This window comes from Lontra canadensis, unplaced genomic scaffold, assembly GCF_010015895.1.
Source record: "Lontra canadensis isolate GAN:19392208 unplaced genomic scaffold, GSC_riverotter_1.0 scaffold107, whole genome shotgun sequence".
In the NCBI taxonomy this organism is placed as follows: Eukaryota; Metazoa; Chordata; class Mammalia; order Carnivora; family Mustelidae; genus Lontra; species Lontra canadensis.
In genome coordinates this window covers 4,634,928-4,648,148 of record NW_022631101.1, presented here as the reverse complement: position 1 = coordinate 4,648,148, position 13,221 = coordinate 4,634,928, and the positions used below count along the sequence as shown (strand labels likewise).

The window sequence follows — 13,221 nt, the reverse complement described above, 5'->3', positions numbered from 1 at the left end:
TGCATGTCCGTTGCTCCTCCATCTTCCCTAAGGCGTTCGCTCGGAGGCCACAGGTGCCGTCGGCAGCATTCCTCTCCATTTCCTGGGGCGAGCTGGAGGAACTAGTCATGCTTCAGAGGTGGGAAACAGGCGAAGCTGGGATGTGGAGTTGTATGGGGGTCATTTCCAGATACTGGCCCAGCATTCTGGCTCTTCCCCTGGCTCCTGTGGGCGAGAATGATGCCAAGCTCTTGGATCTCCTGCTTTCAGCCTCTGCCTCGCTAAGCCGTGTGTTTGCTAAGGAATGCCCAGAGCTAATTCCTGGAGATGGATGGTCCATTTTCCCAAAGTCCTGGTCATAAGTCATTTCCTTGGACCATCTTTGTCTTCGGAGAACAAGTGTCCTGTCCAAGAAGAAGCCATAGGAGAGGGAGGGGAACAGAGGAGGGGGGAGACCCCACACTAACCCACTTGATCCTCTCTGAAATCTCCTCTCCCTGGGCACTGGCCCTTTGTGCAGTCTGAGCCTTGACTAACTGCAAGACCCACATCTGCTCCCTCTCCCTAAAGGGAGGAGAGATGGAGCAGCCTCAAGTCATCCTGGAAAGTAGGAGGTCATTTATATTTTATCCACATTGATTCATTCAACATCTAGGTTTTTTGTTGTTTTTTTTTCCCCAAAGATTATTTTTTTTATTTAACAGGTAGAGACCACAAGAAGGCAGAGAGAGAGGAAGGGAAGCAGGCTCCCTGCTGAGCAGAGAGCCCGATGTGGGACTCGATCCCAGGACCCCAAGATCATGACCCGAGCCGAAGGCAGAGGCCTTAACCCACTGAGCCACCCAGGCGCCCCTCAACATCTAGTTTTGGAGCACCTATATACCAGATCCTGATCTGACACTGGGGTCACAAAAATGGAACGGTGTTCCTGCTCACTCGGAGGTTGCTGCCAGGGGCTAAAAACTTCTTGATTGCATTTCCAATGTTATCTAATTGACCTGTTTTGCGTATTGAACAATAGTAATGCTTAACTGCCTTCACATAGGTACTTCTTTAAATGGAAATACTGAGATCACTTATTCCCATGGCCTGAGGGACCATGGGCACCCCACTTTGGAAAACACAATTATAAATCAGGACGATGGTCAACGGTGCTCTTGCACCCTGGGGAACATGGCCCCAACAGGCTTCCCGGGAGCACCAGGGAGGGGTCCCCGGGATTGCCAAAGGACCGGCGGCACACGGGGTGCCACCCTGCAGATGATGGCTTCGTTGTAACTGCAGTTTCCCTTTCCAGGAAGAAAACACAGATGCGCTTCTTTGCTGGTCCCGACAAACGGCCTCTACTTAAGTTCCTCTTCATTAAGTAGTATGAAGACAGCAAATGTGGTGACTAAATTTGGCGGCAGAGGCTTTTAAAGGCGAATCTCTCAGTAAGCGGTTACTGCATTTCTTCTCCCAGCTGAGGGACAAGAGTGGCAATTCGATGTATGGTTATGGCTTTTCTTTCCATCTCAAGGAAGCCCTTAAGTGATTCTAGAGCCCAGCTGCTTCCCCAGGATTATGCCTCTGCCTGTCGGGCGCAGCTTGGATCAGAAGGGTCAGGTGTTTCAAACAACTAAAGATTTCCAGAGCCACAGCTCCCTTCATCTCCTAGCGGAGGTTGAAATGAATGATGCCCAAGCAGTGGTGTGCTGGTAAACCCAACAGTCGGCTCTCCGGGGTGGGGGTAGGGGAAAGCCCTGATGGCTGGCAAATGCCGATGCCCGATACCCCCCGATACCCGTGATGTAGAGGCCCTCTCCAGGGTTGACTGCCAGCTACGGATGTGAGGTCACGGACCAGGAGTTTGGGAAATTGACACCTACAGATATAATTGCTTCTCCTCAAGAGTATACATAATAGTAAAATGTAATCGGATGTTTGGGAAATGGTGAGTTTTGAGTATTTAAATTTTTTTTTTTTTTAAGATTTTTTATTTATTTACTTGACAGATCACAAGTCAGCAGAGAGGCAGGCAGAGAGAGAGGAAGGGAAGCAGGCTCCCTGCCAAGCAGAGAGCCCAATGTGGGACTCGATCCCAGGACCCCGAGATCATGACCCGAGCCGAAGGCAGAGGCTCAACCCACTGAGCCACCTAGGCACCCCTAAATTTGTTTTTCATAAGACTAATCATTAAATGTGTATAATTTTTTTTTTCAAGAATGCCATGCAAAACAAAAACCAAAGATCTTAGAAATCAGTCAGCTTGGGGCACCTGGGTGGCTCAGTGGGTTAAAGCCTCTGCCTTCAGCTCAGGTTATGATCTCAGGGTCCTGGGATCGAGCCCCACATTGGGCTCTCTGCTCAGCGGGGAGCCTGCTTCCCTTCCTCTCTCTCTGCCTGCCTTTCTGCCTACTTGTGACCTCTGTCAAATAAATAAAATCTTAAAAAAAAAAAAAAATCAGCTTTTGTGCACTGCTAGGACCCAGCACACCACAGCTCCCAAGTGTTCAATCTACCTTGAAATTACTTGGGTGCTTGAAAAGTCCGCCCTCAGACTCTCAGGGCAAGGGCTTTCTGCAGAACTTCCCAGGAACAAAATCCCTCAGCCTCAAAAACCACGTTGGTTTCTGGACACCAGCCAGCTGCCAGCCAGACTTATCTGTCCCACACTGCCCCTGTGCCTGTCCCACAGCCCTCATGCAGTGGCACTAATCACTTCAAACATCAGTGACTCACCTAGGCACGCACCTCACGTCCAGACGGCATCCTGGTTCAACCCCATGACCTCCACAGGTTTCCCCGTGGCCAAAACCAGACCTGGTGTGCTGCTTTACCAGGCTCGGGCCCAGCCTGATGCCGTGGGGTCACATAAACCCCCAGGTTCTAAGGACACAAACCCCAAATCCACAGAGCAAAGACCCTTGATATCACTCAAATGCAAAGTAGGCTTTTTTTGAGGCACCTGGTGGCTCGGTGAAGTGTTCTAACTCTTGAGCTCACCTCAGGTCTTGATTCCAGGATCTTGAGTTCAAGTCTCTCATTGGGCTCCGCACTGTGCATGGAGCCTACTTGGAAAAAAAAAATTTTGAGACAATCCAGGAAATTGGACTTTAATGCCATTTTTAAATGTAATTGGTATTGTAGTTTGTCTGTTTTTTGTTTTTGTTTTTTTAAGATTTTATTTATTTATTTATTTGACAGATTACAAGTAGGCAGAGAGGCAGGCAGAGAGAGAGGGAAGCGGGCTCCCTGCTGAGCAGAGAGCCTGATGTGGGGCTCGATCCCAGAACCCTGAGATCATGACCTGAGCCGAAGGCAGAGGCTTAACCCACTGAGCCACCCAGGCACCCCTGGGTTTTTTTTTTTTTTTTAAAGCAAATAAGTTCTAATATTTTTTTAAAGCAGAAGTTGGTTGACAGGGTTCCTGGGTGGCTCAGTCGTTAAGCGTCTGCCTTCAGCTCAAGTCATGATCCCCGGGTCCTGGGATCAAGCCTCACATCTGGCTCCCTGCTCAGCGGGAAGCATGCTTTTCCCTCTCCCACTGCCTCACCTGTGTTCCCTCTCTCATTGTGTCTGTTAAATAAATAAATAAAATCTTTTTTAAAATTAAAAAAAAAAAAAAGTTGGCAAACTACAGTCCCACTTCCTGTTTTTGTAAAGAAAATTTTATTGGAACACAGCCATGCCAGTTCATTACACATGTTGTGGTTACTTACTCGGAGGGCAGAGTTGAGTAGGCAAGATGGAGACAGTGTGGCCCCCAAAGCCCCAAATATTTATAGAAAACGTTTGTATACCTCTGTTGTAGAGAAACATCCTGAAGTATTTACCTACGAAATAAGATGTCTGGGATTTGCTGTAAAATAATGCAGTGAGGGAGGGAGAAAATGTAAATGAGACAAGATGGGCTAGGAGGTGATGGTGCACTTGAGTTTATCATCCCAGTCTCTCTGTTTTTATATACATTTGAAATTTCCATAATAAAAAGCTTTTGAGAAGGGAGTACTTGCCTCCACAGCCTCCCAACTGCTCTGAACTCACCAGGACCCTGACACCTTTGGTCTAACGGAATCAGGACAAAGCTACCACCATTGACCCCATTTTCGTACACGCCCAACGATGACTTCTGTCCCGGGCTAACCAGAAAGGCCATGGGCGCTGAGAGAGCCCCCCAGAGCCAGCCATGCAGTGAGTGCCCCCTCATGGGGCCCAGGGGTTTTGGAAGGGGGGAGGAGGGGCAGGAGGGCTCTCTGGGAAGGGGAACTCTGTCCAGGAGTCAGGCCATAGACCAAGGGCCTTGGGTAAGTCTGTTCTCTGCTCTCTGAGCCCCTCCCTGATCCAGGTCTGGACCCCTGACTTCCCCCTGGGCACGCCCTACTGCCTCAGGGACTTGGTCAAAGTTTTCGTAGCAACCACTCCCTGTCTCTGAACTGCCTCAGAGAAAATCATACGTATAAAGCACGAGCCCTATCCCCCCCGCACAGCTGTGTGGCCCCCAGTATTTCTTCTTCTGCCAGCTGGACCCAGGTCTCTCTCTGGGACCATAGCTGGCCACTTGGTTCAGTGTTCCATTCAGCATCAACCTGAGCCTAGCCCGGTGGTTCTCGGGTGATTTTGCCTCCCCTTCCCCTGGGAATGATTGACAATGTCTGGAGACATCTGTGGTGGTCACAGCTCGAGGGACAAGTGCTACTGACGTCTAGTGGGTAAAGGCCAGTGAGGCCATTCAACATCCTACAACACACGGGACGACCCCCTCAGAGATGGCCCCAGATGTCAGTGGTGATGAGGCAGAGACACCCTGGCCTGGCCCGCTCCCTCGTTCATGAGCCGAGCTTGCTGCTGCTGAACGGGTGTCTCAGAATGTGGCCCTGGAGCCAGGCTGCTGGGGTCAAACCCAGGGGCTGCCGCTTCTCATGGGTGACCTGTCTGGGCCTCAGTTTTCTCCACTGGAAAATGGGGACAGCTAAGCCCATCTTGTCAGGGTCCTCACTGGAGTAAATGAAGTAAAACGTATGAAGTACCTGGGACGTGGCGGTACACGGCACCCGTAGGCATTGCACAGCAGCAGGCAGACCGACCAGACCCTGCCCCGGCAGGTCCCTACCCTTTCGGGCCCTGCTGGCTCCCAGTCCTGGGGCACCTTATGAGTTGGGTTCCTCTCCCTCCCTCTCCCTGCCCCGCTGACCCCTTGAGGTTGGTGTTTCACTTCTCTAGGAGTCCAGGAAGCCAGCCGGGGGGGTGCCCGGAGCCAGGGAGCTCTGCACAGCAATCCTATATGGGAGAGAAACCAGGGGGGTCGGTTCAGGGACCCCAGCGGGACCCCTCAAGCTGTTCTGGGGACCAACACTTCTTGCCTAGACAAGTGCAGGAGTTCATGGCTCTGCTGCCTCCACCTTTCCTGCTTCCATGCTGCGGCTGCTCCCTTCTCTGTGCGGACATTGCCTTAAGGAAGCAGAGCTGATGGGCCTCCGGCCGGGGGCCAGCACGACCCCCAGATCTGTCATTTCCTGCTGTGGGACCCGGGTCATGAGCCTTTTGGTCAGCAGGCCGGGTTCCCCTCCAACGAGGCCCCTGGGGTTAGAGGAGCAATCGTGCCACGTGCTCCTGCGGCTGCTGCACCTGTGAGTGCTGTCCAAGCGTGGCAGTGCTCAGGTGAAGCAGGCAGGGGCGGCCAGGGGAAGGCCTTCCCACTCTGAGGCCTTGGGTAAGTCCTGGGGTCTTCCCCTGCCTACCCCCCTCCTTCTCTCAGATCCCTCCTCTGTCAAGTGCAGCGCAATGAGGGCGCACAGTCAGTGCAAAGCACTGAAACCAGGACCACCTTAGTGGGTCCTCACCGTGGGACGGTCTCTGCCATTTGTGCTGACTTGTGCCCTTCGCTTCCTTGGTGTTCAGTCTCGAGGCTCAAGGCTCTGTCCAGCGGATTGTGTTTCCTTCTTGGCCGCTGCCTCCCAGGCCCCCGCATCATATGTTTTCTGACTCATAGGCCCCCTCCCTCCCCCACCCTCCATCAAACCACATCCCCCTTTGATGTAGCCTTTCGGGTTTTCCCATCTTGTTGCTGCAGAGGATCTGCTGCCTCTGGCTTAAGTCCTCACCAGCTGCCTGGAGCCCTCTGCCCCACGCCAGGAAAAATCCCCGAAGTTGCGTCTTCTACCTCCACCCACTTCAGGGGACCTACCACACGTCCCCTTGGCTAAAGCCCCAGAAGCCGAAGGGCCCTGCCGCCAGGGGTCAGGGGGCTCCTTGCAGCCGGGTCATCTTGTTCTCACTGCCTGCCTCGGGAAAATGCACCCCACATATAGCGGTGGTGAATGCCAAGGCCAGAGGCCCCTGCAGCCTTTTTGCAGAGGTGGTCCTTGGTACCCTAGCCTGAGCTGAGCACCACAGCTGAGCATCTCAGCGAGGGATGGGAAGGATGAGCACATATCCTGGGCTGCTTCTTGCGCAGGGCTGAGGAGCAGGGGGTCACTCCTTGAGCCCGTCCCAGTACCCGCACGGTGGCGGCAGCTGGCGTTTCCTAAGGAGCAAGTTCTAGTATTGACCCAGGTGCTTGCTCACAGGGCCAGACCTGGACTCATTCCCTAATTCTACCCACATTTAATGGCCTCCACTTGACAGCTGCAGACCAGAACCGTGTGGGCAGGCACCAGGCTCAGGACCCGGGCAGGCCGGCCTCAGAGACTGAGGCTCAGAGCAGCTCTGTGGGAGGGGACTGGAGCCAGCAAGGGCCCTTCAGGGCACAGCGACAACTGACACACAGAAGGACTTGGGGGCCGTCACAGGGAACATGCAGCCCCAAGGGCAGACGCAGGGATCCTGAGACCAGGCCCCCTTTGCATGGTTACCTGAGCATTTATTTCTGGCCTTCCAACTACCCCAGAACTATTTGGGGCAAGAGGAAGAAAATAGACTGATTTGCTTCTCTCAACACCCCCTTCCCCAACACCCACTCCCTCCAGCCTCAACTAAACCCTGAGCACCTGACCCTACAACCCAGGAAAGTAGTTTCGTTTCCCCGCCACAGATTTCCCAGGGGGGGGGGGAGGGCGGGGCTCAGCTCTTTTTAAGGACAGGCAAGGGGGGGACGTAGACCAGTGGGAGCGACAGAGGACAGAGGTGCTGCTGCTGTCCACGGAGAGCCAAGGTAGAGAGGAGGCTGCAGAGACTGGGACCCCCAGAAACAGACACTTGGAGACAGGGAGAATAGAGGAGAGGGGAACGGAGAAGAGAAAGGAGTGCAGGGAGGAGGACCGAAGGGCAGACAGGTGAGTACAGAACAGGAGGCGGATAGATGGGATAGACGGAGGGATGAGGCCATAGGGGCGGCCAGGCCCCAGTCACAGTGACCCTTGCCTCCCCTCCAAACTAGACACCATCTCCCACCGAGAGTTATGGCCTCATTAGGTAAGTAAGCAAAGGAAGGGGCACAGGGACAGCGGGATGGAGCCCACGTTTCCCGCCACACAAGCCTACTGACATGCGCACTATCCCCGTCCTTCCTACCTCCAGCCCGGTACCTCCTCGTCCTGGTCTCCTTCTTCCTCAGCCTGGAGGCCTCCCTGGACTGGAAGACTTCCCACAGCCAGGATCCCTTTGAAAAATGTATGCATGATCCTGACTATGAGGTGCTGCTCAAGGTTGTGACCTTGGGCCTCAATCGGACCTCAAAGCCTCAGAGGGTCATTGTGGTTGGTGCTGGTGCAGCTGGGCTGGTAGCTGCCAAGGTGCTCAGTGATGCGGGACACAAGGTGAGAAGGGCTGCTTGGAGTCTGCCTTGAGTCTTTCCTGCCGCGGGCTGAGAGTCCTGGGTAGACGGGCCCGGCCACATCCCTGTTACAGGGCTGGTAGGAGGTGGGAGAAGAGCTATGCTTTGCCCCTTGGTCTGGGGAGTGAAACCCAGAGGGAGACTGAGAGGCCTTTGATTTCCCTGTCTTGCTCTCTCACGTTCCTGAGGGAATTCCCTCTGAATGTCCTCTGACCTCCTGGGGGGAGTTTGTGTTGGTGGAGATGGAAACTCCACTCAAGAAGTGACCCTTGAGATCTAACCACTGCCCCGTCGCTGAAATCTGAGAATGAGAATGGGCTCTGCCAGGACCTCTGTGCCTGCAGGAAATCTCCCCACCCTCTGAGCTGGGAAGTCCCTTTGCAATCTGACTTGTCGTCTCCTGCTGTAGTCTAGAGTGTCATATGGTCCATGTTTGCTGTGACATCTGTTGTCCCAGCTCCTCTCACTTCTCTATAAAGAAGGGGGTCCTAGGGGCACCTGGGGGGCTCAGTGCGTTAAAGCCTCTGCCTTCGGCTCAGGTCATGATCCCAGGGTCCTGGGATTGAGCCCCGCATCGGGCTCTCTGCTCAGCAGGGAGCCTGCTTCCTCCTCTCTCTCTGCCTGCCTCTCTGCCTACTTGTGATCTCTGTCTGTCAAATAAATAAATAAAATCTTAAAAAAAAAAAAGAAAAGAAAAGAAAGGGGTCCTTCTCTAGTTAAGGTCTGTGCTGCCGTGGGTGGGGATGGAAGGCTGGGGATGGGGGCTCAGTGAGAGGAGCTGAAGGGCCCTGCTTGCTGTCCCCTCTGTCCCTCAGGTCACCATCCTGGAAGCAGACAACAGGATCGGGGGCCGCATCTTCACCTACCGGGACCGGAAGACGGGCTGGATTGGGGAGCTGGGAGCCATGCGCATGCCCAGCTCACACAGGTAAGGACTGACCAAGCAGCCAGGCGCACACCGAGGCCACCCACAGCCCCACGGCTATGCTCAGACTCAGCCAGATCCCCAACTCCATCCCCACTCCAGGGCCGGACTGAACTTCAACCCTGACCCCAAACCTAAGCCCCCAATCAAGTTGCGTCAAGACTCCACCTCCCCCTCTGTCCTCCTCCTTCAGGATCTCCCATCTCCAGCCCCACCATGTCCAGCCAGACCTCCAGACCCTAACCTGTCCCTTCCCCAACCCGAACTCTGTCCCCAGTCCCACTTCCGCCCCAGAGAAAGCCAGATCCTGCTCCAGACACAGACCCGAACTGCCACGCCTTCAGCCGTCCAGCCTCGAGCCTTGCTCCCGTTTCATTCCAGGCGACCCCGCACCCAGGACCCCGACTCTAGCTGCACCGCAGCCTGGTGCCCATCCCCAGAGCCCCAGAGAGGGGCCCCGACTGTCCCCCCCCCCCCCGGCTCACACGCTCGCCCGGCGCGGCCCTCACCGGCCCCTCCGTCTCCTGCAGGATCCTCCACGAGCTCTGCAAGAGCCTAGGGCTCAACCTGACCAAATTCACTCAGTACGATGAGAACACGTGGGTAGAAGTGAACAACCTGAAACTGCGAAACTACGTGGTGGAGAAGATGCCCGAGAAGCTGGGCTACAAGCTGCGCCCCAGGGAGAAGGGCCACTCGCCCGAAGAGATCTACCAGATGGCTCTCAACCGGGTAGGCGGCCGGGCCCCTCTCGCCTCTGCCCAGCCTCCTCCCCGCCTGGCTGCTTGTGTCTCTCATTCCTCCCGTCCGCTGGCCTGGCGCTGGCTCTTCTGCAGTTTCCCGTAAATGCTGCGCGTCCCCAGAGCGCCATCAGCCTTTGGCCTCTGACCCCTGTACCCGCGCGCGCGCAGTCCCGACAGCCTCCCCGTCTATGTCTTTGGCTTAAACTTTGATCTGCTGATCAAAGATCTTCCCCATCCATCTCTGGAGACCCAGACTTCGGTCTGTGCCCCCCTGGCCATACCCCGGGACCCGGCCGCTCCCACCGAGCTCAGCGTCTTTCCCTAACCCCACTCATAGTCCTGTGTTCTCCCCTCTCATAATGGCCCCATCACCCGCACCCCAGTCCCAGGCAGGCAGACCCCCAGGTGAGATCCTAGCTCCCTCCCTCTCCCTTCCACCATCAGTACCCGCTGCCCCATCCTTCCTGTCCCCTGATCACTTGCAGTAGTCCCACCTCTGGGCCCCTACAGCCCGCGCCCCAGCTCAGGTTTCATCCTTTACCCCGGACCTTCACACCCTGCTCATCCCCTACTCACAGCCCCCAGTGGCTCCCCAGTGCCTTAGCCTCAGGTTCAAGCCCTGAACGGCTTGGTCTCTCCCACCCGCTCCAGCCTCCAAGAAATTTTTGTTACCCCCAAAGCCCTCATGGTGCCCCAAACACCCCAGCTCTGTCCTCCTTCGTACCCACTGTGCTCCTGCACCATTCCGCACCCATGCCCTTGCTTGCTGTTGCTTCCTGCCCTGCCTGGAAGGCGTTTTCCCTTTCCCACCCAGAGAACCCTGCTCATCCCCCAAGAACCAGCTCCAACCTCCCTCCTCCAGGAAGCCTTCCCTGGTGCCCTCAGGGAGGAGCAGGCCTTGGCCTCCTCTGGGAGCTCCCAATTGTCTGTCTTCCCTCTGGGACAAGGGTGGGCACTGAGTTGAGGCCATTTTTGTGGCCTGGCACTGTCCAGGGAGCCTAGGGAGACTCCAGGTGATTGACAAGTGAGTGAGTGAAGGGGAACATCCTTTGGGGAGTTCCCTGGCCATGAGACAGAAGCCAGGTGGACAGTGAAGAGGGCTAAGATGAAACGGGGCTGTCAGGAAGGGAAGAGACTTGAACAGCATGGTAAAGGGTGGCCACTTGTGGGGAACCGTGCAGAGGTGCAGATGTCGTGGGGGAGGGGGGCACTGGGCCCTGTAACATAGTGCGGCAGAACTGGAGCTGCCCTAAGAGATGGTGACCGAGGGGCCAGCTGAGGGCACAGCCCTGGGGCTCTGGGCACTGGGGAAGCCACCAGAGGGCCTTGGGCAGGAGAGAAACCAGCGACTAAGCCCCTCGGGGCTGACGGGTGGCAGAAGGGACTCTGCTTCTGTCTGTGCCCACAGCCATCCAGGTGACAATCACTGAGCACCAGCAGGATACAGCAGTGACTCATAGGCTAGGGACAGATGCAGAACAAACCGTGCCCAGTGGGGCTGAGCGTGACACCGTGAGGGTGGGCTGAGGCTGGGGCAGGAAGGGGCAGTAACAACTTGGGGAGACTTTACAGAGTGGTGACCGTGGATTGCAGTGGAGGGCAAGGCCGAGGGCAAAGACCTGGTGGCTTGAGCAGGAGTGGCAAATGGTTGGGCGGGGGCAGGTGCAGGAGGAGACCCTGGGTTTGCACACCAACCTGGCCTCTGTGGTCCTACCCCTGGAGCTCAGTGTCATCCTCTTGTCCCACCACAGGCCCTCAAAGATCTCAAGACACTGGGCTGCAGAAAGGCAATGAAGAAGTTTGAAAAACACACGCTCCTGGTAAGTGGGGGGCCTCAGCGTCGCTGAGAAACCCAAACAAGGAGGGTGCCCTTGGGGCGGTAGCCCTGGAGTCAGAAGGTGGGAACCCTGCCTGACCCCGGGTTCAGCACACGCTCCCTTTCTGGGCTTTCTTCCCTCATCTGTCACAACAGCAGGGACTGGATCCCTGAGCTTCGGAGAACCGTACTAAGTTCACTGTCACATCAGGGAACCAAGAGGCTCAGCCTGGGAGGGACCACCACAGAGCTGGGGCCAGAGCTGGCGGGTGCAGCCCACTTGGGTCCTGACCTGGGCGTGCACCGGTCCTGCAGGAATACCTTCTCGGGGAGGGGAACCTGAGCCAGCCTGCCGTGCGGCTCCTGGGAGACGTGATGTCCAAAGACGGCTTCTTCTATCTCAGCTTCGCTGAGGCCCTAAGGGCCCACAGCTGCCTCAGCGACCGGCTCCGGTGAGAGGCGGGGCCAGCGGGCAGGGGCGGGGCCAGCGGGACCCGGGCACGCGACTAACCCGGCGGGCGGGACCGTCGGTGTTGGGTGGGGTCGGGACTAGTGGGAGGATGAGAAGGGGTGCCCGTGTCCTGCCGCACTCGCCTCTTCATCCCGGGTCCTCGGGAGGAACTGGGTGGGAATGGTTCCCGGAGGAAGGCGTGGCCCAGAGGAGAAGGGGAGCGGTGCCGGGCTCGGACACTTCTCTGCTCCCTGGCCATTGGGGGACGTCGGGGACTGGCGAGGGCAGGGGTGATGAGTGGGCGGGGTCAGCGAGGAGCAGGCAGGTGACCGGCCCGTAAGGGAGAGGGCGGGGCCTCCGAGAAGGGGCGGGTGAAGAGGGGACCTGCCGCCAAAAACTAAAACGCCGACCCGGGAGTGCGCCGGGAGGGTTCCGCTGGGAGGAGCCGACGAGGAGCCGCAGGGCCCGAGCTCCGGGCTCACGCCCCCGCCCTGCCTGCAGGTACAGCCGCATCGTGGGCGGCTGGGACCTGCTGCCGCGAGCGCTGCTGAGCTCGCTGTCCGGGCCGGTGCTGCTGCACGCGCCTGTCGTGGCGATAACGCAGGGGACGCACGATGTGCGCGTGCACATCGCCAGCTCGCGCAGGGCCCGGAGTCTGAAGGCCATGACCGCCGACGTGGTGCTGCTGACGGCCAGCGGCCCGGCGCTGCAGCGCATTACCTTCTCGCCGCCGCTGTCGCGAAGGCGGCAGGAGGCGCTGCGCGCGCTGCACTACGTGCCGGCCACCAAGGTGTTCCTGAGCTTCCGCCGGCCCTTCTGGCACGACGAACACATCGAGGGCGGCCACTCGAGCACCGCCCGCCCGTCGCGCGTGATATTCTACCCGCCGCCGGGCGAGGGCGCGCTGCTGCTGGCCTCGTACACGTGGTCGGACGCGGCGGCGTCGTTCGCCGGCCTGCGCCCCGAAGACGCGATGCGCGTGGCGCTCGACGACGTGGCGGCGCTGCACGGGCCGATTGTGTACCGGCTGTGGGACGGCAGCGGCATCGTCAAACGCTGGGCGGAGGACCCGCATAGCCAGGGCGGCTTCGTGGTGCAGCCGCCGCTGCTCTGGCATGAAGACAAGGACGAGGGACCGGACTACGACTGGGCCGTCCCCTACGGCCGCATCTACTTCGCCGGTGAGCACACGGCCTACCCGCACGGCTGGGTGGAGACCGCTGTCAAGTCGGCGCTGCGAGCTGCGGTGTTGATCAACAGCCGAGAGGGGCACGTGATGGTCGACAGCGACACCGAGGAGGGCGTAGTGCGCCTGCTGCCCAGCCGTTCCCGCTGCGAGTTCGAAAAGGGCGGTACCGCCCATGCCCAGGCTGCGCACGGGATAACCGCTCAGCACACCACCCACAAGAGACCCGAGCATTAAAAGTATTTTCCGAAAAAGCCCTGTGGTCCTCCCCGGTTGTGTGGAGCAAAGCCATTAGTCTTCGCGGTAGAAGGGTGCGCCTATTCTAGAACCCCCAGAAGCTGTCCTACTTCTCCCTGAGCGGCAGGGCT

At 57.4% G+C, this 13,221-nt stretch overlaps 1 protein-coding gene across 4 annotated transcripts in view; it reads left to right on the top strand.

Moving 5' to 3' along the window:
* Window positions 1–13,100, top strand: part of IL4I1 (interleukin 4 induced 1) — a 34,025-nt gene extending 20,925 nt beyond the window's left edge. The window contains exons 2-9 of one of the 4 annotated variants that reach the window (XM_032838957.1): window positions 1,277–1,412; window positions 4,009–4,152; window positions 7,477–7,715; window positions 8,548–8,660; window positions 9,188–9,389; window positions 11,152–11,220; window positions 11,532–11,668; window positions 12,169–13,100. In XM_032838957.1, coding sequence (XP_032694848.1) covers window positions 4,116–4,152; window positions 7,477–7,715; window positions 8,548–8,660; window positions 9,188–9,389; window positions 11,152–11,220; window positions 11,532–11,668; window positions 12,169–13,090 — 1,719 coding nt within the window. In that variant the 5' untranslated portion in view covers window positions 1,277–1,412; window positions 4,009–4,115 and the 3' untranslated portion in view covers window positions 13,091–13,100. Of the gene's footprint in view, window positions 1–1,276; window positions 1,413–3,982; window positions 4,153–7,061; window positions 7,372–7,476; window positions 7,716–8,547; window positions 8,661–9,187; window positions 9,390–11,151; window positions 11,221–11,531; window positions 11,669–12,168 lie in introns of those variants that run through there. The other 3 variants (XM_032838956.1, XM_032838959.1, XM_032838958.1) reach the window with 3 other exon arrangements.
* The last annotated feature ends 121 nt before the right edge of the window (window positions 13,101–13,221 follow it).